The sequence below is a fragment of the Euleptes europaea genome, chromosome 16 (assembly GCF_029931775.1).
Source record: "Euleptes europaea isolate rEulEur1 chromosome 16, rEulEur1.hap1, whole genome shotgun sequence".
Taxonomy (NCBI): Eukaryota; Metazoa; Chordata; class Lepidosauria; order Squamata; family Sphaerodactylidae; genus Euleptes; species Euleptes europaea.
The window spans coordinates 36,230,235-36,252,643 of record NC_079327.1 but is presented as its reverse complement, the minus strand read 5'-3'; the positions used below and the strand labels follow the sequence as shown (position 1 = coordinate 36,252,643).

At 42.7% G+C, this 22,409-nt stretch overlaps 1 protein-coding gene across 1 annotated transcript; it reads left to right on the top strand.

Moving 5' to 3' along the window:
• Positions 1-1,529: 1,529 nt before the first annotated feature.
• On the top strand, positions 1,530-21,727 carry GTPBP6 (GTP binding protein 6 (putative)). The gene is made up of 10 exons (XM_056862175.1): positions 1,530-1,896; positions 4,888-5,025; positions 5,900-5,970; positions 6,910-7,040; positions 10,486-10,556; positions 12,332-12,490; positions 15,880-16,088; positions 17,325-17,473; positions 19,589-19,738; positions 21,550-21,727. The coding sequence occupies exons 1-10, from the start codon at positions 1,530-1,532 to the stop codon at positions 21,725-21,727; spliced, it is 1,623 nt and encodes a 540-aa protein (XP_056718153.1).
• The last annotated feature ends 682 nt before the right edge of the window (positions 21,728-22,409 follow it).

The window sequence follows — 22,409 nt, the reverse complement described above, 5'->3', positions numbered from 1 at the left end:
ATATCATGTTACTTGACATCTTCAGCCAGGAAGCCCTGTCCTTGTTCCTATGCTAGAACCCCACTAGAAATAATAATAAAATGGGTCCACAGGCTTTTATGACCAGGAAGTTCTTTTGGAGGTTCAATCTATACCTACCTTCTTTTAAACCACTGTATTACGGTGAGCTATAATACAAAGAAAATTATATCAACATATATGTGTACATGTATCAGAGCAAATTCAGTGTTACAAAAGCTCTAAGAGGTATCTGAAGAAGTGAGCTGTGGCTCACGAAAGCTCCTACCCTACCAGAAAATATTTTTGTTAGTCTTTAGGTGCTACTGGACTCTTGCCCTTTTTGACTACTGCAAACAGACTAACACGGCTACCCACTGTGAAAAAGCTCTAAGAATATGCAACATGAACTGTTCACGAACGCAAATCTAAAAAGCATGCCATCAAAATGCAGGAGGAAGGACTTCAGACTGCAGCGCCATGCATCCATGCGGGAAAGTGCATCTTAACATAAGATACAGAAGTTGCAAGGTGCACACCCTGAGGGCCGCCTTCTGGGATGGAGCAGTGTCCCCGTGCCGTTAACAGGGCACGACAGGCGGAAAATCACCAGGCGTAGACCACACAAGAGGGAAAGCAAAGGCGGGTTCACTCTTGAATTTCTGCCCTGCAGCTGTCAAAAGACCCAAGAGCCTTGCAAGGAAAAGGGGTCAGAGACGGACAGGATGCAACGTGCAGTATAAAGGAAGAAGGAAGGGAGACACACACACATATATATACACACACACAAATATACATATATATATATATATATATATATATATATATATATATATATATACACATACATATATATATATATATATATATATATATATATATATATACACATATACATATACACACACACACATATACATATTTATATAGATATATACATATATAGATAGATAGATATAGTTGCAGCAGAAAACGAGAGCGGGGAAACTGGGCGCCCGCGGCATGCACGGAGGGGACGTCAGCCCACAAAGGTGCCACAGAAGGGACCGAAGCTTTGCAAGCCGAGGGTCCTCCCTCACCCCAAGAACAACATCCGGGCACCATCGCCGACCCCGCGCGCCCCCTACCCAGCCGGCTGCACCGGCGGAGACTTGGGCCCGGTCCCTGTCAAGGAAGGAGAGGCGCGCTCCCCGACGTCATCACAGCGGCGACGCCGACGAGCCCGCCCACAGCAGCCCGACGAGCCCAACAGGAGCCTCCTAGGTCACGTGCCGCGTCCCGTCCAATAGAAGCGGGCCTTGGAGCCTCCAGTGCGTTCGACGGAGCGCTTCTCAAATCCACGCCCCCCCCTTCTATTTCTGCTCGGGGGCAGACAGTGACGCGTGGGCGGGGCTTGGAAGCGTCTGGCGCCTGCGCAGTAGAAGAGGGAAGGAAGAACGACGCGGGCGGCTTTTGTTTCCCCGGGGACTTGTTTCGGGATCGGACCGCGGCGCCTAGGGGGACGGGGATGAGTGTGACACACCCAGGCCCTGATGGGTTCTCGGTGGCGGCAGCTGCTGCAGCTGCGTCGGGGGCTTCGCGCCGTCTTCCCTTCTCCGCCTCCTCGTTGCCCGGTGCCTGGCCCTGTCAGGTTTTTGCACGCCAGCGTTGTCAGCTACCGCTTCCTGGGGTCGGGCGATGGGCCCACTGGGGGAAGGCAGGATAAGGGAGGCGGTAGATGGGGGACAGGAGACGGCGAGGAGGAGGAGGAGGACGAGGAGGAAGAAGAGGAGGAGCTTGAGGTCGAGGAGGACGAGCTGCAGGAGTCGGCGTTGCCCCCTCTGCCACTTGGGGGGCAGAAAGTGTTTGTGGTGCATCCAGCTGTGAAGTGGGGCCCTGGCAAGGCTCGGCTAACCACAGGTGGGGTGCACGACCACGCGTAGGACAGTGCATGGGTTCACAGCCGGCTCTTATGAGGTGTTGCGGCAAAACAGGTCTACAACAGAGAGGCCCTCAGACTGGAAGGGCAAGAGTCCAGTAGCACCTTAAAGACTAACAAAAATATTTTTCTGGTCAAGAAAATGTTTTTGTGAGTCTTCAAGGTGCTACTGGACTCTTGCCCTTTTGGACTACTGCAAACAGACTAACACGGCCGTCCACTGTGAATTATCCTCAGACTGGAGTTCGAGAAATCAGTTTCATTTGCAGCTGCTAGGCTCAGCTCGCTTTGGCAAGCTCCAAAAAGCGGACCCCCCTTCAGAGGCAAAAGGTGTCATTTTTATCCACGGCCAGTGGATTCATCAGCTATTCATTTTTTGGATACATTACCTGTTCATTTTATAATTCTACTTGCTATTGGTTACAAAGCATTTAGGTAAGGTAAAGATCCCCTGTGCAGGCACCATGTTATTCCTGACCCATGGGGTGATGTCACATCCCAACGTTTCCAAGGCAGATTTTGTTTGCGGGGTGGTTTGCCAGTGCCTTCCCCAGTTGTCTACCCTTTACCCCCAACAGCAAGCCGGGTACTCATTTTACCGACCTCAGAAGGATGTAAGGCTGAGTCAACCTTGAGCCGGCTACCTGAAACCAACTTCTGTCGGGATCGAACTCCGGTCGTGAGCAGAGCTTTTGACTGCAGTACTGCAGCTTAACACTCTGCGCCGTGGGGCTCCTGCCGTAAATGCTAATAAGCATTTACTTATTAGTTATTGCCGTGGGTAGCCATGTTAGTCTGTTTGCAGTAGTCAAAAAGGGCAAGAGTCCAGTAGCACCTTAAAGACTAACAAAAATATTTTCTGGTAGGGTATGAGCTTTCGTGAGCCACAGCTCACTTCTTCAGATACTTCTTCAGAAAGCTCATACCCTACCAGAAAATATTTTTGTTAGTCTTTAAGGTGCTACTGGACTCTTGCCCTTTTTGATTATTAGTTATTGGCTATACAACATTCTACTCATTTCTTATTGGCTCTATTACATTACATTTGAAACAACATTATTGGTTAAAAACAGTTCTGTCTGAATCCTATCATTTGCATGTAGGTTAGTATGTAACCAATATTAATCAACATTCCTCCTTGGAAATGCTATGCTCTGGCTCTTCCACTTAACTTTTATCCTGGCTCCCTCCCTGCTTTGCTACGTCCAATTAACATTCCTTTTTTATCATCCTGTATATTTTTGCCTACAAGCACGGTTTCAATCATCCTCCCTTCTTCACTTGACCCCACTTTGCACCTTCTAAGTTTTTTCAGTGTTTCAGTAACTTTTCAGTCTCAGAGGCTTTCTCCAAGTGGCAGCTACGGGCTTAGCTGTGCTGCGTGGATGCTGGCAGCAGGTGGCGAAATGGCTGCAGTTGAGATTTATTACTCAACAATCACCTGTGTCACACAAGTTTGTCCAAATACAAGAATCAAGATTCGCTCCTGTAAGTCTTTCTGCACAGGGCAACAGGTACTTTGTACCAGCTTGCGTTCACTTTTACCTGAACTGTCACTGTTTCACTGGGTGGCAAAACCAAAGGGGTTACTGTTGGTTTCCGCATTTGGTGCGGGCATGCAGCTGCGCAGGTAAAAGTGAACGCAAGGTGGTGCAAAGTACCTGTTGTCCTAGGCAGAAAGACTTAACAGGAGTTAATCTTGATTCTTGTATTTGGACAAAACTGTGTGACACAGGTGATTGTTATGTCACTAAGTGGTTTGTTCTGTATTGTAGTTTTCTTAATATATCATTGGGAATTCTTCAGTTTCAGTGAATAGTGTACTGCTAGTGAAAAAGGAAGATAACACAACCTTTACAGTCTTTTATGTTGACAAACCTGCCAAATGTATTAGCAGTTTTGAAGTCATCTCAGCAGAGGCAGACAGACCATTTAACCTACAGGGAAAGTTCCCCATAAGCCCCTCCAGCCCAGTCCCCATAAGACACTGCATTTGAAGGCTGCTGAGGGTTAGGAGCAAGAATAACCATGTTATAGAAACTCTGCCAGAGTGTCAGGGGCCCTTGGCTTAGATCAGTGGTTCCCAACCTTTTTTTGGCCATGCGCCACCTAAGCATCTCTAAAATCCTGATGCCCTCCCTGTGACGTATAATTCTTAGCAGCCTTTCCCCCTCCATTGTCAACAGCTGACCGCCATGTACATTCTGATTTTAATTTTTAAAATGTGTATGTCACAATATATATTTATATATTGTATATGAGGCCTCTAGAACCATAAGAAATGCAAAAAATTCACTGTTAATAACTCATTCTCGAATTGCCTCCCTTAAAAATCAAATTGCACCCTGTGGGGCATGTGCCCCACGTTGGGAACCACTGGCTTAGATCCTTCATTGCCAATGGTAATTGGTTTCCTGCTCTGCTGCCGGTTTTCAGGGGATGAAGTCAATGAACTAATACCCATTGTTAACATGGCTGAATTGAGTAACACCTGAAGCACTGGCATGTAGTGCCATGGGGCCACTCAGCTTGTCATGCTTTGGGGTTATTTTCACTTCTCGGTTCACTCCTGCCTCTCAACCAGTTTCAGAGTGAATGTTTGAAACATTTATGAAAGCTAATTAAATGATTTAAAGCAGTATTCCTAGTGTTACACTGCTCTTTGGAGGGAAATGTGAAACTGGTTTGTAAACATATCCATATTTTAATCTGTCATGTACATTTTGTTAATTTAAATGTTATAATGGTATGTATTATAGTTTTTATTTGTACATCTGTACTTATTGATGGTTGGAAAACCTGGGGACAAAATCCGACAGTGCTGAAGTTATTGGTTAGCATTTTATCTCTGACTTCAGAGGAGTTAACTTTTCAAGTACGAATTTCATGTGTTTCATATTATACTCAAGTGCTTATGGAAATACGTTGTGTAATTAGGACTGTACTAATATCTTGTTTTCATGATGTTACAGCTGAACTTCAACTAGCTGAAGCTGTTGCACTCATAAACACCATTCAAGATTGGACAGTGTTAGATAAAATGATTCTTCCTACGAAAAACGCCGACAAGCTTTTTATCTTTGGTAAAGGGAATTTCCAGCTTCTAACTGGTAAGGAGAAAATCCAAGTTCTCAAGCAGGTTTTTTCCTGTTATTAGTTTGTTCCATCAATGCCTGGGCACTGCGAAGTTGCACAGTGCTCCTCCGACGCCGCAGTCTCTCCGGGACCTAAATCCTAGAAGAGAAATGAGGCACCAGTGTGAGGGGGGCATTCCTGGGGCGTTCCCAGTGGTGGAGCTGACTGTAGTCAGCTTCCTAAGCCCCTCCAGCCCAGGAACGCCCCTCCAGCAACAGCATTGCTGCGCCAGGTTTTTCTTGGCTCAGCATCACTGGTTTCAATGGGGTTATTTTCCCCATTTTCTATTTTTTGGTGTGTGTTTTTTTAAGCCTTTTGTAGCTTTGCAGTGGCCAGAAAACCTCTTCGGAGGCACCACAGTGGCGCCTCAGCTAAGCCGTCCCCAGCCTCTGGGAATGAGCTGATAGTCTTTGTTTTTGTATATATATATAGTCTTCCCAATGTTATTGGACAAATTATATTCATTCCATAAACTGCAAGTATCTTATTGTAGGCTGCAATCCTATACACACTTGAGCACAGGCACCACTGAACTTGGTGAGACTCGCTTCCAAGTAAATAGATTTAGGATTATACTGATAGTCTGGCTACATATAATAGCCAATCTCGATATGAGTTTTCTGTTGATACATGAGTGAGAAAAGAACTTTACCATGATTGTGTGTGACTTGCCCCTAGGTAGGAGCTGTGGGATGGGGGGTGTTTAGTGGAAGGATACATACACTCTTGATGTCTGCCAGTATCTTTTCTACAAGCAAAGAACACCGCTTTTCAGTACTATTAGTTCCGTTTTTAAAATGTCAATGCTAATAACTGCAAAATGATATATCTTAGTAATTTTCTTTTTAGACAAGATTAAAGAATTCCCACATGTATCAGCAGTCTTTGTGAATGTAGAAAGACTCTCTCTTCGCACTAAGGTAATTACAAAATTTGATATTAAAACAAGTCTGCCTTCATGTTTTGAAGTCTGCATTTGTAATGTGTTTTTAGATTATCCATAAAGTTGAGATGTGCCTAAATCTGAATCTCAATGAGACACTTAGAAATAAGCAAGCCAGATTTAATTCTGGGTTATTATAAAATTGCTATCCAAAGAGTTTAGCGCTGCAATCCTATGCACATTGACTTGGGAGTAAGCCCAAATGAAATCAGTGAGTATATATGCTTAAGAATTGGTCTATAAAACAAGTCTGATTCACAAGTAAGTTTCTCCAAGGTTTGGGTTCATAGATCAAAATCTGACTGCGCCCCTACGTTACTATCTTCTTGCTCTCACCCTTTTAATGGGCACTGCTGGTCTAAACCTTATCTGACTGTAGCTTTTATTTTCTTGATTTTCCCCTCTGCGGCATTTCTTATATGCATACATACATACACACCATTAAATGTGGCATCCTATTGTGAATTCTCCTACCTCACATCTGGTAGTTCACTGGTGGGGGCAGGGAGATGCTCAGTATGAGGCCTCATCTCATAGTAAGTATTTGTTATGCTGGAGAGGAGCAAGTTTGTCGTGAGAAAGTGGCTTTGGCTCAGGTAAAGCAACTTGCAGGCCAGCACATTGAGACAGGGTTGCAGGAAAGTAAGCACAAAGTTATTTTCTGCCTCTTCAGTGGCATGAGATAATTCTGTATCAAATCATTAAAGAAATAAATTGAATACTATTTTTAAAGGACCATCTTTATCTCTGTAGTTTAATTCTCCTTGCCTACTGAGACTTTGGGATTCTTGCTTCCATGGTGAAGAAAAAAGTACCTGTCAGGTGATGCTACTTTTACAAGGACACTATCAAAATTACATGTACCAGCTGGTTAACAGACAATATATAAATCTTCCTTTTCTTCTTTTTTTTAAAGAAAGAATTCGAAGAAGCCTGGGGAGTGGAGGTTTTTGACAGATACTCAGTTGTTCTTCATATTTTTCGCCGCAATGCTCGGACTAAGGCAGCAAAACTTCAGATAGCATTGGCTGAAATACCAATTCTAAGGCAAGTAGCATTTTAGTATCTCAATAGAATAACAAAAGCAGTTCAAACAAAGTGCTGTATTCAGATATCATGAACAAGCCACAAACTGTTATATGAACTAGCTTGAACTTCTCAGTTCCCTTCCTTTCCACACATGCACTCCCGAGTGTGGAGCAGAGGTGCCTGATTTAGGACATCTTCAGTCTAATCACAATTTGTTATGACCTCCAAGTTTGGCTGCTTTAACAAATTCTAGTTCGTTGTGCCCAAGACACACTCTAATTTCTATAACCTCCCAAATTCACAGCTCATTCCTGAGATCTAAGGGTGAAAGCCGTCAGGAAGGCACCTTAATGGCGTCCGGGCTACTAACGCCAGCGTTAGTGGCCCGAACACCAGTGGGAAGGCCCGGATGCTGGTTGCAGGGCACTGCCGTGGCAGCGCCACCCCGGGACACCAACGGGCCTTCCGGCGTCCAAATGCCATCCAAGGCCGCGCCAGTGTCCCAGGAGGCATTCCCAGGGCGTTACGGTGCCAGCCTGGGGGAGGAGTCGCCTTTAGGCGGCCTCCAAAGGCCTTTCGGGCCGAGAATGCCCCTTTTTATTTTTGACGAGATACGCCACTGTGGTGTATTTTTTATGCCGGGAGGAGGTTTTGGCGGGGCCGAAATCTCCTTTGGAGGCAGTGCAGCCGCGTTGCCTCCAAAGCCCTGCACAGGCATTCCTCTCAGGAATGCACTGTCAGAAGCCACAACAAATTGTAACAAAGAATTCCTAAATCACAAACAAATCCTCGTTTCTTCATTATCCCTGAATGCAACCAATGAATAGAACAATGATGCAGTTCAGCTTGTTCCTCTTGTGCAGGATGCTTAACTTCATTATGTAGCTTAGAATAGAACAGGATATTTTGTTTAGTTCCTCATTCTTAAGTGTATAAATTAATTTAAGTTGCCTATTGAAGGAATATACGTAGAGAAGAAATAATTTATCCTAAGCAATGAGGTGTATCTTAAGTATTCTCTCTTTTAAATATGACAGTTATGGGCTAGGATCCTGTGAAAACTAGTCATAATTTATTATCATTGAAACTGAGCGTAACGTTGTAGGCCATTTGGATAACAAAATATTGTTGAAGGCTTTCACGGTCAGAGTTCATCAGTTCTTGTAGGTTATCTGGGCTGTGTGACCGTGGTCTTGGTATTTTCTTTCCTGACGTTTCGCCAGCAGCTGTGGCAGGCATCTTCAGAGGAGTAACACTGAAGGACAGTGTCTCTCAGTGTCAAGTGTGTAGGAAGAGTAATATATAGTCAGAAGGGGGATGGGTTTGAGCTGAGTCATTTGGATAACAGTTTAATGGTGAAGAATGCAGGCAAACGAAAGAGACAGAAATGTCACTATGATGGAGGGGATTATTTTGAATAATAAGACATTTCAAATAATAAGAAATATTTGGAACTCGAGAGGCTTTTTGAAATACAACTTTTAAAATAGTTTGTCTCTCTTTGTGGGATTTAAAGGGTAGGTTAGCAAATCTTCAATAACGCGAAATTCAGATTGTAACAGAACTGATAAGTTTGAGATGGTTAAGTGCAAGTGATATATTGTACTTCTAAATGGATCAAGGTGTTTCACTTACAAATATTTGAATCTTCTCTTTGTCAACTATCAGTTCTTAACAGAGCTCTCAGAATTCTATTCGAAATCCCTGTCAATCACAGGGTTATATGACCGGGACAGCTCATTAGAATGCAGCTGTCCATCACAGTCACTGTGGACGAAAACGCATCGTCGCTTTATCCTCCTTTAATCCCTGTTTTAGCCAGGATCGAACACACATTGGGCAAAACGCATGCATTTGATCCTGGCTGAATCCTGGCTGAAACAGGGATTAAAGGAGGATAAAGCGACTATGCATTTTTGCCCTCAGTCTTTTTTAATGTTGTTGTTAGTTGGAAAGGATATGAGATTTGTAGGTAAAAGGAGAGAGGTTATCCTGGTTTCCTTGCAGCTATTTCTAACAATTGTATTCTAAAACAGTTTCCTAAAATAAAATGGGAACATATCCTAATATCTGCTATCTAGTATGTAAAACACAATGAAACAATTCTAACAGCTGATAAGAATTTGATATTCTAATCTATCTTTAAAAGTCTACACAAGGGGTCTCAAACAGTTTCGATCTGGGCTGGCAAGGACCAAGTGACATTTATGTCATATCCGGCCCTCGTAACAAATGAGTTCGACACTCCTGGTCTACGTATTCCTTGTTATCTTACTGACCTACCAATGAAGTTTAAAGCTTTTGGTTCCAATCCGTTTTGAGAAGCATCTTCTTTCCCCCTCTGTGTTCACACTTTTGGGATATGAAGTTAGCCCCAAGAATCCCAGCTTTCATGTGGGCCATTTGGGTAACTACTTGTATGACCTTGTATGAACTGAAAGACATATGAATGACTGGGCACCACACACCATATTGTGATGTCTTTTTTCGCTCCATAGGACGCACCTTTCCATAAGACGCACCTAGTTTTTAGAGGAGGAAAACAAGAAAAAATCTTGTTTTCCTCCTCTAAAAACTTGTCCTATGGAGTGAATGCCCTGGGAGGCAGGCAGGGCCGCACAGAGCGAGCCGGCGCACACGCCCAGCCGGCTCTGTGCGCCCCCCCGCCTCCCAGCTGGAACGACACGAGGCGGCTTTCCCCGGCTGCCTCCTAGCCGGCTCTGTGCGCACATTCGCTCTATAAGACGCACAGACATTTCCCCTCACTTTTGAGGAGGAAAAAAGTGCGTCTTATGGAGCAAAAAATACGGTAATTGATAATGTATTTGGGTTCTAGAAAGACATCATATTTCCTCCACACAGTTGTTTGAAGCTCTAGACCAGAAGCCTCTGTAGTGTAGGTTGGCATATGTTTTTATTAAGCCTTCTGTTGTTTTTTAAATAGTTTTCTGCAGGCATTTTTATTTGAGCATGTAATTATATATATATATATATATATATATATATATATATATATATATATATATATACACACACACACACAGAGAGAGACATAATTATTTATATATAATTATATTATTCTTACACTAACTTATATTATTATACTAACTTGTTATTCTTTTAAATCTACTAAGGTTTCTTTCACAACACATTAAACTGGGGCAGTGTCTTTCCTTTAAGGACCTTATTTATAGGTTTTGCAAACCATGAAATCTCTTAGCTGGCCCCGATTTGGAACTGGACCCAGACCTATTTCATGATGTGACTGAGTACCTTTTGAAAGAAGAGGCCCAGTGCAGTCACACAAAAATATATTTTTGCTATTATACAGCAGTATGTTTCACTGATTTTAATAATAGCTGGGTATTAACTTTAACAGAATGAGGACTATTGTATCTTAATGGTGAGGCACTTGTACAGCCTTGTAGTGAAAAATCAGTGCTTCTTTCTCTTTCTTTCACAGGACCAATGTGAGAAATGAGGTTGCTCAGATGGATCAACAGAGAGGTGGATCAAGATATATTATGGGTTCAGGTAAAGTGCACTTGTTGGAAACTCTCAGGCGGACTTACATACCCAGTCAAAGACCATCACTGTTGCGATCAACTGAATTTTGAACCAACAGTATCACAAAGCTTAATTTTCAGACATGACTTCTCTTTAAAAAAAAAAAAAAAAGGCCACGATAAACTTCCAGTTTTTTATTTTTTTTATTTCATACATGATCATAAATACAAAATAAGGAGCTACTTACATGACTAATTCAATACAGACCCATATATGCAACTGAACTTTTTTACTTGCAAATAATCCTTTCCACATTACATAATAGTAGAATCCAATATGCTTCCCAACCTTTAATTTCTTTTTTATTAACCAGTTTAGTATGCCTGAGTAATGATATCTTTCAAATTTTTCTTAATCAATCCACTTTACTTGGAAGATATTTTGTCTTTCAACAACTAGCCAAGACCATCCTTGCAGCTGTTAACAAGATAAAGTTCCAGTTCTGGTATATCTCATTTTTCATACATTTTGCCATTTCAGTAGCCTTAAACAACTTGTGGTGTGCGTTATTTCACATTTTCAAGATGCAGCAGGGACTTTCTGATTTATGAATATTTACCTGTATGCTTAGATTATACCTCATTCATAAATTCATTTATTTGGAACGAAGGTTCAGTTTTCACATACTATTTACTTAATAGGAGAAGGCTTCTTATTTCATGTGAAGGCATAAATATGAAAAACAGTGAGTTGGAATTGGTTCTCGGCTCTATCTCAGGAAATGTGAGTGGGAACAACCTTTTCACTGGTCTTTTCTGAAAAATGCACATGAATGCTAGAAAAAGAACAGTGGAATCCAAAGAACTCCTTGGGGGTAAGCCCCATTAAATAGAACTGAGTTAGATTCTGAGTAGGCCTGCTTTGGATGACGCTTTAGGCATAGGGTTGCCAGGTCCCTCTTCTCCTCTGGCAGGAGGCTTTTGTGTGTAAGTGCATGCGCGCGTGCACACCACACGCGTCACTTCCGGTTTAGAACCGGAAGTGCCGCCTCACAAGGGGCCTTATACCTCTTCATTTGATTGGTAAAGCGGCCCTTTACCACTCAGACAAAGAGATATAAGGCCCCTTGCGAGGCGGAACTTCCGGTTCTAAACTGGAAGTGACGCGTATGGTGTGCACGCGCGCATGCACATTTGCCGCCAACCGTTGGGTGGTCGGCGGGCAGAGGGGTCAGTTGCCGGGGGTTTGCCCGCCACCAGCGAGCACCTGGCAACCCTATGTATGCAACAGAAGTTGTCCTAGCTACTATAGATGGGTTGTGTGAGCAGTCAGACCCTTCCTCCCATTAGAGTGTGCCATGGAAGCATGGGGGCCAAAGATTGGCATCAGAGCAGGACACTGCTCTCCACAAAATGGATGCCCCTCAGAGTGTTTTGGGATCCAGCTTGTGTGTCAAGTCGGGGCAGGAAGGAGTCCCTTCAAGACTGGTAACTATCACCCTTCCTTGAAACCCGATCCAACTTCCTTTTCTCTTAGGGCGAAAACCATGGTCCCTTTAGCCTCCTTTATTCCCTGTTTCAGACAGGATTTAGCCAGGATCGAACGCACGTTCGGCGAATAAGAGGGGAATATGGTCTGAAAACATTGCTGACATATTTCTCAAAAAAATTTTGCATGACCATGAAATCGTGAAAGTGAAAACTGGAAGCAGTTCAGGAATTTTTGTAAAACACTTCCATTTCTAGTGGTGGTGCATTTTTTTGCTTTATGTGTCCAAACAATTATTGCTTCATGTTTTTCAGGTGAAACATTCATGGAAATGCAACTTCGCCTCTTAAAAGAAAAGGAATTTAAAATTCGAAGGGCCCTAGAGAAGCTCAGAAAAAAAAGATCCTTACTTAGAAAACAGCGGAAGAAGCGCGAATTTCCTATTATTTCAGTAATGGGCTACACTAATTGTGGTAGGTTGCAAGACAAAATAATGATATTAAATGAGAAGTGTGTGCAAGAATCCTCCCTAAATGAAAAGGCTTCTGTATATTACTTCCTGGACTTTGAACCTACATATGTCAATGAAATTTTCCTGAGAATGTAGGAAGTGCTTTATTGGTCATTAATAGAATGTCTTGCTCTTATAAAACCCTGTTGTGTTGGTAAATGCAGTGCCCATTGATTTTAATGAAAATTCATAGGGTTCCAAGGAAAAGTTAAGGGTAGCTGAACAGTCTTTCAAACATTTTACTTTCAAGCTAGGCCAGGATCCAGTGTGTGGCGTTCTTCTTGTGCACTTGAGCTCTTCAGCCACCATCTCCCCTCCCCCAATCCTTTGAAAAGTTACTCCTGAGAGTCCATGATGTGAGAAGATGTAGTGAGAAGGAGAAATCAGCAAACCCCCCTCCTATTATACCCACACAACCCTTTCTGAGTGCACATGGGGATCTTGGGATCCCAATCAGAGAAACAAAGAGGAGAAAATGAAAATATTTGGGGGCTTGGGAGATGTTGAAAAGTAAGGCCTTGGAACGAATGCCACACATACCATAAATGGCTTCTTTACTACCAGCTGTTACACCCAACTCCCCAAATTGTGCTTGCTCAACTCAAAGGAATCTAAAAATCCATTAAAGGAATCTAAAAATCACTATCACTAATTCCGAATAGGAAATTGTATAACCTAAGGGTATGTGTTGCATGTTGGCCCTGGCTAGTACTTGGATGGGAGACCTCCAAGGAATACCAGGGTCATGACACGGAGGCCGGCAATGGCAAACCACCTCTGAATGTAACTTGCCTTGAAAACTACAGGGTCGCCATAAGTCAGCTGTGACTTGATGGCAAAAAGAGTATTGCGTGCACAAATTCAAATTTCACCCCTTGACCAATCATAAATACTGGGTACTCAACCTCTATTCCTGTTCCAAGTTGGACAAACATGGCTTAGGCCATGAAATAAGAAAACAGAAGTATTTCTAAGTAAGCTTTGAGGCCTGCCTCTGCCTGTATGGAATGCAGAAGTGTTTGCAAGCAATTTTTACACTACTTTACAATTTTTATAAGTTTTTGCCATTTTAAAAATGCTTTGTAAACTTATAATTTACCATTTATAATAAGTAGCTTTTACTTTTTTACTTCAAACTATGCCTCTGACTTCTGGTTATGCTTTCTAGGTAGGGTGTGTTGATAATGGATTTGTTTTATTGTTAGGAAACTACTAATCAGGCATGTTTGACAGCCACAGCCAAAGAAAATAAGCATTTTGGAATCCTTAGCCTTGTGTTTAAATACTAAGGCAGTGGCAGCCCCTGTTTTCTCTTCTTTTGGCCAGAATCTGCATGGGTGTGCCAGAAACAGTAGCTGTAAAGTACTGTGCCCATCACCTGAGGCCACACACCTGTCAGTCTGCTGTTGGACGTTTGGGGTTGGTGTCCATGCTTTTGAATCTTATTTTTGCTTATCAAGTCTGTTTATTAGGAAAACCAAATAACTGAATGTGGAAACTGTTGGTTCTGTGAAGTATAGATCTCCAGATTGAATTCACATGTAGCATAAAGCTTGCTCATTCTTTGCAGTTCATCCTTTGGCTGTTGTGCTGTAAGAGAATTGTGGCTTTTATGTCTGAGTAGTTGCAAACTTGTATCTAAGGAGTAACAAAAGCAATTCATTAGGGGATAAAGTAGGAATTAGGCATGGATAATAAGCATGGCAGTAGATATCATAGAATCATAGAGTTGGAAGGTACCACCAGAGTCATCTAGTCCTACCCCCTGCCCAATGCAGGAATTTCACAACTATCTCCCCCACACACACCCAGTGACCCCCTACTCCATTCCCAGAAGATGGCCAAGATGCCCTCCCTCTCATGAACTGCCTCAGTTCATAGAATCAGCATTGCTGACAGATGGCCATCTAGTCTCTGCTTAAAAACCTCCAGGGAAGGAGTACTTAACACCTCCTGAGGAAGCCTGTTCCACTGAGGAACCACTCTTAACTGTTAGAAATTTCTTCCTAATGTCTAGATGGAAAGTCTTTTGATTTAATTTCAACCCGTTGGTTCTGGTCTGACCTTGTGGGGCAGCAGAAAACAACTCGGCACCCTCCTCTATATGACAGCCCTTCAAGTACTTGAAGATGGTTATCGTGTCCCCTCTCAGTCTTCTCCTCTTTAGGCTAAACATACCCAGCTCCTTCAACCTTTCCTCATAGGACTTGGTCTCCAGACCCCTCACCATCTTTGTTGCCCTCCTCTGGACCTGTTCCAGCTTGTCTACATCCTTCTTAAATTGTGGTGCCCAAAACTGAACACAATACTCTAGGTGAGGTCTAACCAGAGCAGATACCATCACTTCACATGATCTGGACACTATACTTCTGTTGATGCAGCCCAAGATCACATTTGCCTTTTTAGCTACTGCATCACACTGCTGACTCATGTTCAGTGTTTGGTCTACTAAGACCCAAGATCCTTTTCGCAAACACTACTGCTAAGACAAGTCTCCCCCATCCTATAATTATGCATTTGATTTTTCCTACCTAAATGCAGAACTTTACATTTATCTCTGTTGAAATGCATTTTATGGGTTTTAGCCCAATTCTCCAGCCTGTCCAGATCATCCTGTATCCTGGCTCTGTCTTCTACCGTATTTGCCACCCCTCCCAATTTAGTATCATCTGCAAATTTAATAAGCTGTCTTGGACTAAATGCTGCCAAAACATCAAGGTTCTTATGGTGTGTATCTCACTTGGGACAAGGCAAGTGGCTAACTAGGAAGTTATATTTGCCTAACAAGCCAGTGGGGGTGGGTGGGTGCTAAGCTCTGCTCACTTGCATAGGAAACATAGGGCGGCTCCTTGCAGTTCAGGTTGTAGTTACCCAGACGATACAGAAAGCACAATAGCTTCTATAAGTCCGTGCTTCTGGTGCTTTCTAGTTGGAGCAGCAGCGGCATTATCAGCTGGCAGATGGATGCCTGGTGCACAGGAAGGGGAGAGGCCTACTGCACCTGTAGCATTCCCCACCACCAGAACCCTTGGCAAGGCTCCACTTGCCTCCGTTGCTGGCTCAGGTGCAAATGTATGCTTACTCTTTTAATAATCTGTGGGGGTAGTGGGGAAGCTTCTAGGTAAGGAAGCAAGGGACCAACTCCCTGAAAGCTTATTTGCAATGCTGAAGTTATGTGTGCACAGGCATTTAGACGGCAAATTTCAAGAAGACGGAAATGCCAGGTGCTAATCTGAGGGTGTGTTTGTGCTGCTAATCTATGTATATCCTGTTATCTCTTTTACAGTAGCAATTCGGGTTCTGTGAATCAAAGTGTTCGGCTTGTATTTTTTTTTTTATCACTTCTGTTAGGGAAAACGACTCTGATCAAGGCCCTTACTGGAGATTCAGGATTAGAGCCTCAAGATCGACTGTTTGCCACATTGGACATTACAGCTCATGCTGGCTGTCTGCCATCACGCCTCACTGTTCTTTATGTTGATACGATTGGATTTCTCACTCAGTTGCCCCATGACCTTATTGAATCGTTTTCAGCTACGCTAGAAGACGTAGCCTGCTCGGTAGGTACATGGATGGATTCTAAAAGCCATCCGACAAGCATCTTTTTGGGGGAAACCTGCCCTTCACATTGGTGCAAAATACTGTGATCCCAGTGCATAATGCATTGGCTTCTGAGTATTCATAGGTTTCAGTTTGACTTGTACAAAACCAAAGTTTGAAGGTTGTATCCTGCCTTGCTGCATTCATTTCAGCTTCCCTATATACTGAACATGTCCTCTCTGAGCACCTGATGGCAAAGTACAGGGTTTCTTGTCTGTTTGTATGGATACCTTTGTATGGAGAGGACTTTAGATGCACGGTTCTTTTTTGCAACAGAATATTATTGTGATGCCATTTTGAACCGACTGTGAATGGACTCATACTAGTTGTTCCAGTGTCAATAATACAGCATGACCAATGGTTGTGGGTTGGCTTCCAGAAAAGGACACTGATATATATTCTGAGCTGTTTGCCAGTTTCAGCCTTCATGGAGGTTAGAAGTAAGCAAGCATGCTCACACACCTTCTCCAATTGGCATTTCTGCACAGGAGAATGCCTTGTAAGAGTCGTCGTTTGACTTTAAGAGCAAGGTGGGAAACAGTTTCCTTTCTGTGTTAACATAGCTGTTAACCTATGTGGACATTTTCAATAGCATTTTCAAATTATCGTGGAACTCCCTGCCCCAGGCTGTGGTGATGGCTGCCAACTTAGAAGGCTTTAAGAGGGGAGTGGACATGTTCATGGAGGAGAGGGGTATTGATGGCTATTAGTTAAAATGGATACTAGTCATGATGCATACCTATTCTCTCCAAGATCAGAGGAGCATGCCAAATATATTGGGTGCTGTGGAACACAGGCAGGATGCTGCTGCTGCATTTGTCTTGTTCGTAGGCTTCCTAGAGGCACCTGGTTAGCCACTGTGTGAACAGACTGCTAGACTTGATGGACCTTGGTCTGATCCAGCATGGCTTTTCTTATGTCCTCAGGTTCTTTTTTGTTTAAAGACTTCTCTTTAACTTTGGAATAAGAAAGCTGAGATTAATTTTCCTTAGTATGCTAGGGAGGAAAACAGTTCCTGCTTCCTAGCATGGAAAGGGGTCATGCTACAGACAATATATAATCTTCAGCCTCAAGTTCAGTTTTAGCGTTCTACCTCGTCAGGTAGTACAGCCAAACTTGTTTTACTCTTTCTTGCCTCTGTTTTAAAAAGCCAAATAATTTATTCATGCATTCTTATTCTTTGTTTCTTTTGCTAGGATTTAATTGTCCACGTGAGGGATATTAGCCATCCAGAAACCCACCTCCAGAAGGAAAGTGTGTTGTCAGTTCTCAGGAACCTCAATCTTCCCAGCCAGTTAATGGAGTCAATTATCGAAGTTCACAACAAAGTGGATTTGGTAGATAGGTAAGAGGTGGAGTAGACTTTTTGAAATATTGTTCCATTCCATGTTTTAGCCAGCCCAGTCTACAGATACAATCAGTGCTGAGTCTTCAGAATGAAGTCCATGGGGCAATGGCATTTGTGCCAGAATTCTTGGCTGAATTTCTGGTGCAGTGTTGCAGTCCCGCCATGTTGCACAAGAGTCCAGTTCGTGCCCCTCAGTTAAGGCATTCCCATTCAAACCACCAAGACGGAATAAACGCAGAATGGCATCTATTTATCTGTTAAAATATTTTTCCCGCCTTTCCCTTGAGGCTCAAGACAGTTTATAATTCCAAAATTAAAAACGTATTATACAGTAAAAACCCAATTAACCCCCTCCCCAAGAAAATGTCCGCATTAAAAAGCCCTCGCAAATGAAATGGTCCTTATAGGCTCTTCTATGTTCCAATGATTTCCTTGCATTTTAAGAATGCTATAATGTGAGCTAGGTCATAACCTGAAATTCTCTTCAGCTTAACTGGTTTATGAATGAGCTGCTTTTTCTGTATCCCTTAAATAATGATTCATGTTTGAACCCAGAAGATGAGAAGAGACAGATTGTGAAGTAATTGTATAAACTAGTACAGTCTTTAAAGGGGAGTTAGATTAGCTATTGTAGCAGAAAGGGGTGTTGTAAGAGAGAAAGAATGCTTCAGAGTGGTTGATATTCAATATTGGCAGAGCTAGAGACCCACAAGGTGAACATGCAGAAAGTTGAATTTATTTATGAGCATCAAGGACCATTCACAGCAGATACGCTGCTGATCAGGGGGATAGATCCGCCAATAGCATTATTAAATTTATGAGAACACAAGGTGGTTGCTCAATATCAGCAGCCTTGAAGTTATTCAAAGCCAAATCCTTGGCTCAACTCCAATACGGTTCCTTTTTGAGCCCACCACCTCCTTGCTTCTCACCTCTGGAGAGGTGCAATCCAAATTTTTAAGAGCAGCCCTCCAGGTTCCTAAATGTGTCCCAAATGCCTGAATTAGATTGGAAACCAGAATGCTGAAGGTCACATCCATCCAGCTATGGTTGAAAGGAATATTGAACCCTCAGGGGCTTTTTCCTTTGATATTCCAAGATAAATTCCAAGCAAATTGGCTGAGGGCTGTTGGCAAAACAATTATTACCCTGGGTTTATCCCCTCAGGCATTCCTGAAAAGTGGGTATGATCATGGGAAAGACATTATTCATCAGAGAGTTGAAGACATTGAGCACCGAGCAGACCTTTCCAGAGTCCCAAATTTTAAATGCCAGCCGAGTATAAAATACATGGTCGCTCCGGCAGCCTATCTAACCAAAATAGAATCTAACAACAGTAGAAGAACATTTACTCTGGTGAGATGTGCGGCACTTCCCTCTGCTGTGTTGGAGGGGAGATTTAAGGGGATTCCACACTCAGAAATATTATGTTCATGCTCGTTGGGGGAGGTGGAAACAACCAAGCATATTATTCTGAGATGTCCACATCACAGGGAGGCCAGATTAAAATATCTTCAGCATATGCTTGATGGCTTTCTGGGCAAAAACGATGAAATGAAATTGGAAAACTTACTGTCTGATAAAAATCCCCAGGCATCCAGACAAGCTGCTAAATTTTGCCTCGGGATATGTAAGACTCAGGGAACGATAGTAAAGCCGTTGTAAAGCCGTAGACTTTTATTCTTCTGTTGTACTGAAACATTGTTTTAAATTTGAAACTTTTGTTAAATCTTGTGATAACTTTTGTTATACTGGTCAAAGACCACAATAAATTTTTATTATTATTATATATGAGCATCCCTTCTGACTGTGTCTGGTGCTGATGAATTATCCAAGATAGAAATTTCCTAAAATCATAGCATGGACCTGTATTCTAGAACATTCTCTTCAAATTGGGCATTAAATATGATAATCTGCAGGTCACAAAAATATACTTTCTTATTTCAGAACGGAAGAAATAAATGAAATGCTTGCTGTGAAGCAGTATTTTGTCTCTGAAAGACCTCTAAGCTGTCTACCCTTAGGAATCACAGTTTGCCACTACACTCCTGTTTCTCAGCTAAGTTGCTGCTTGTGCTGAGGTTGTCTTTCTGTCTGTCTGCTTTCTCCTAGTTATTCTACTGAACCAAATACCATAGCCACTTCTGCTCTCTTGGGCTATGGATTAGACCCCTTGAAAGAGGAAATTGAGAGGACAGTTTTGAAAATAACTGGGAAGGACTCTCTGACGATACAAGTTGATTTATCTGGACCTCAGCTCAGGTAAATGGCAGCTACAAATGTCCAGTGGGGGGTGGGGAGCAGCACATATGGATCTGGCATAGTGTTTCTCAGGCATGGTGGTGCTTGGGGGGGCATAAGCAAAAGATTACATACCCTGCTTAACCCACTCTTGGAAAGTAGGTGATAACCTGACCTGGAAAATATTTAATGCTTCTTGTGTTGACTTCAGCACAGAAAGCAAGACTTACATGAAGAACGAGTCTGCAGCTGAGAAGTTTCTGGCTGTGTTCATTGCTGGCTGTGTACATTGACATCTCTGCATCATGAACAGGCTTTATCCTTCGAAATGTTTAATATTGGCACAAATGCAGCAGTTTACTAGCTAACCAAGCTGGTCTGCTGCAACGTTACTCCTTTTCTCTGCTAATTATGGTGCTTGGCATTTTGTTTCTAGGCCCAATTTAAAATGCTAGTTTTGACCTTTAAAGCCTTAAAACAAGGGTTGACAACCTTTTTGAGTTCGCAAGCCCTTTTCGAATTCTGACCCAGGGTGGTAGGTACAAGCACGAAATGGCTGCCACAAGAGGCAGAGCCAACCACAGAATGTCAGGGAGTGGGGTTATGCATAACTCTTAACAGTAACTTTTCAACATTCCAGTCAGAAGCTCTGTAAAACAGGATGCTTTTTAAAAGGAGGATATTATTTTAAGATATTTTCTTGGATACACACAGCTTACCAGTCGTGCAGTGCAGATCCATGAGCTGTGGTGGCAGCTGCTGCTAAAGCAACCTTTTAAAAAGTTGCACAGCGAATCAGAAGTCCTGGTGTGCAAAAGCCCCACCCATTTTCTAAGAACATTTGGCAGGCATCAGGAAAGGTGTTGGCAGATGCCACTTTAGGGTTCCTGCCTTAAACTTTGGAGGACCCAGATTCCTTAAACTTATCAGTCAAGCTAGCCGCACATTCTGATCTGTAACACAGGCAGTTCTCTGGCAGAAAATTGTTGGCTGGCCAGGTGGAAGGCAGCTTTTTCTACAGGGGTGCCAAGGATATGAAACTTTTTCTCAGGGAAAGCCTGTCTTGCTCCCTCCCTAACATCTCGATGGCAGGCTGAAACTCCTCATTTTAGAAGAACTTTTGCATCTCCCACTTACCGAAATGCTGCCATTGTAATCTTCTAATTGTGGCGCTCCTAACGTGTTGAAGTTTGGATTGTTGCTTTTAGTACATTTTGCTGCTTTTTCCTGGCTTGGTAGAACGTTGGGTTTACAGGTATTAATTGCCGGTATTAGTATTGGCTGCTTTTGTTGTGTTTTACATTTCTTGTTAACCACTCTGAGCACTTTATTAGAGGAAAGGTAGGATCAAAATATTGACTACGGCAGTTCAGCCAGAAGGGGAACTTAAGAACATAAGAAAAGCCATGCTGGATCAGACCAAGGTCCATCAAGTCCAGCAGCCTGTTCACACAGTGGCCAACCAGGTGCCTCTAGGAAGCCCCCAAACAAGACAACTGCAGCAGCAGCATCCTGCCTGTTTTCCAAAGCCCCTAATATATTTGGCATGCTCCTCTGATCATGGAGAGAATAGGTATGCATCATGACTAGTATCCATTTTAACTAGTAGCCATGAATAGCCCTCTCGTCCATGAACATGTCCACTCCCCTCTTAAAGCCTTCCAAGTTGGCAGCCATCACCACATCCTGGGACAAGGAGTTCCACAATTTAACTATGCGTTGTGTGAAGAGGACTTAAAATATGCAGCTCGCATCAGAGTTTATCGACCTCAAAACACAACTGTAGCAGCATTGAAGTTCTGTCAGACATTGACTATGTTTTATCATTTCAGTTGGCTTTACAAAGAAGCAACGGTGCAAGAGATAGATGTTAATCCTGAAGATGGCACAGCCAGCGTGAAGGTGATTATAAGCAACTCTGCCTTGGGCAGGCACAAAAGACTGTTTCCCCGGTCACGTTGTTCTTCTGTGGGAAAGAAGAATCCTGGCTTAAAAGAAGAACATTTTTAACAGAGGTAAAATGCAGAATACTCCACTGGAATACAGATTTTCATCCTATTTCTGTTTTGAACTGCTCAGTATCTACTTGTCCAGAAATGCTGATTTACTACCTCTGGGAGGAAGACAACCTCAATATGAAAAGAATGACACTTTCGATGTTTGCTTGGAATCGCAGAAAAGTATTAAAGATGTTTGGCCCCCAAATGTTGGCGGTTTCAACTCCGTCTGTCGTAAAAACATCCAGTCCCTGTTAAAATGGCCAGTTGTTTTGGCACATAGGCACGGCTGGTTGTCAATCGTTTCTTCCCTGACTACTTTCCTTCACTTAATAGATAAGCAAAGAGAATTTATATAGGAGAAACTGAAAAGATGCCCACTGCATAAATACTGAAGTGCCTTTTACGATAGAAAGGTTAAACATTGCCTTCAGAATTTTTGGTATACTTATAAATCTCATGACTGTGGCACGCTGTATTTTCTGGTTGTTCCAAAAAGCAGCCCTGGGCTCCTCTAGATACAACGGTGTGTGCTAATGCATCAACCTAAGCCAAACTCAGAATGCTAGCAGCAATTTCTATGATCCCCACAGAAAGTTGTATTGTGTGAATAAGTCCTAAGACCATAAAGTATGGTGGACTTTTTACTTTGTTTAATTTCTGTTACGGTTCCTAGAGGCCAAGTAATGTGATAA

Bases quoted from the DNA above. Each gene is read 5' to 3' on its own strand.
- GTPBP6 (XM_056862175.1), top strand. From the start codon at position 1,530: ATGGGTTCTCGGTGGCGGCAGCTGCTGCAGCTGCGTCGGGGGCTTCGC. The intron at 1,897-4,887 runs GTGGGGTGCACG...ATGATGTTACAG, and splicing joins CAAGGCTCGGCTAACCACAG to CTGAACTTCAACTAGCTGAA. The intron at 5,971-6,909 runs GTAATTACAAAA...TTTTTTTTAAAG, and splicing joins GACTCTCTCTTCGCACTAAG to AAAGAATTCGAAGAAGCCTG.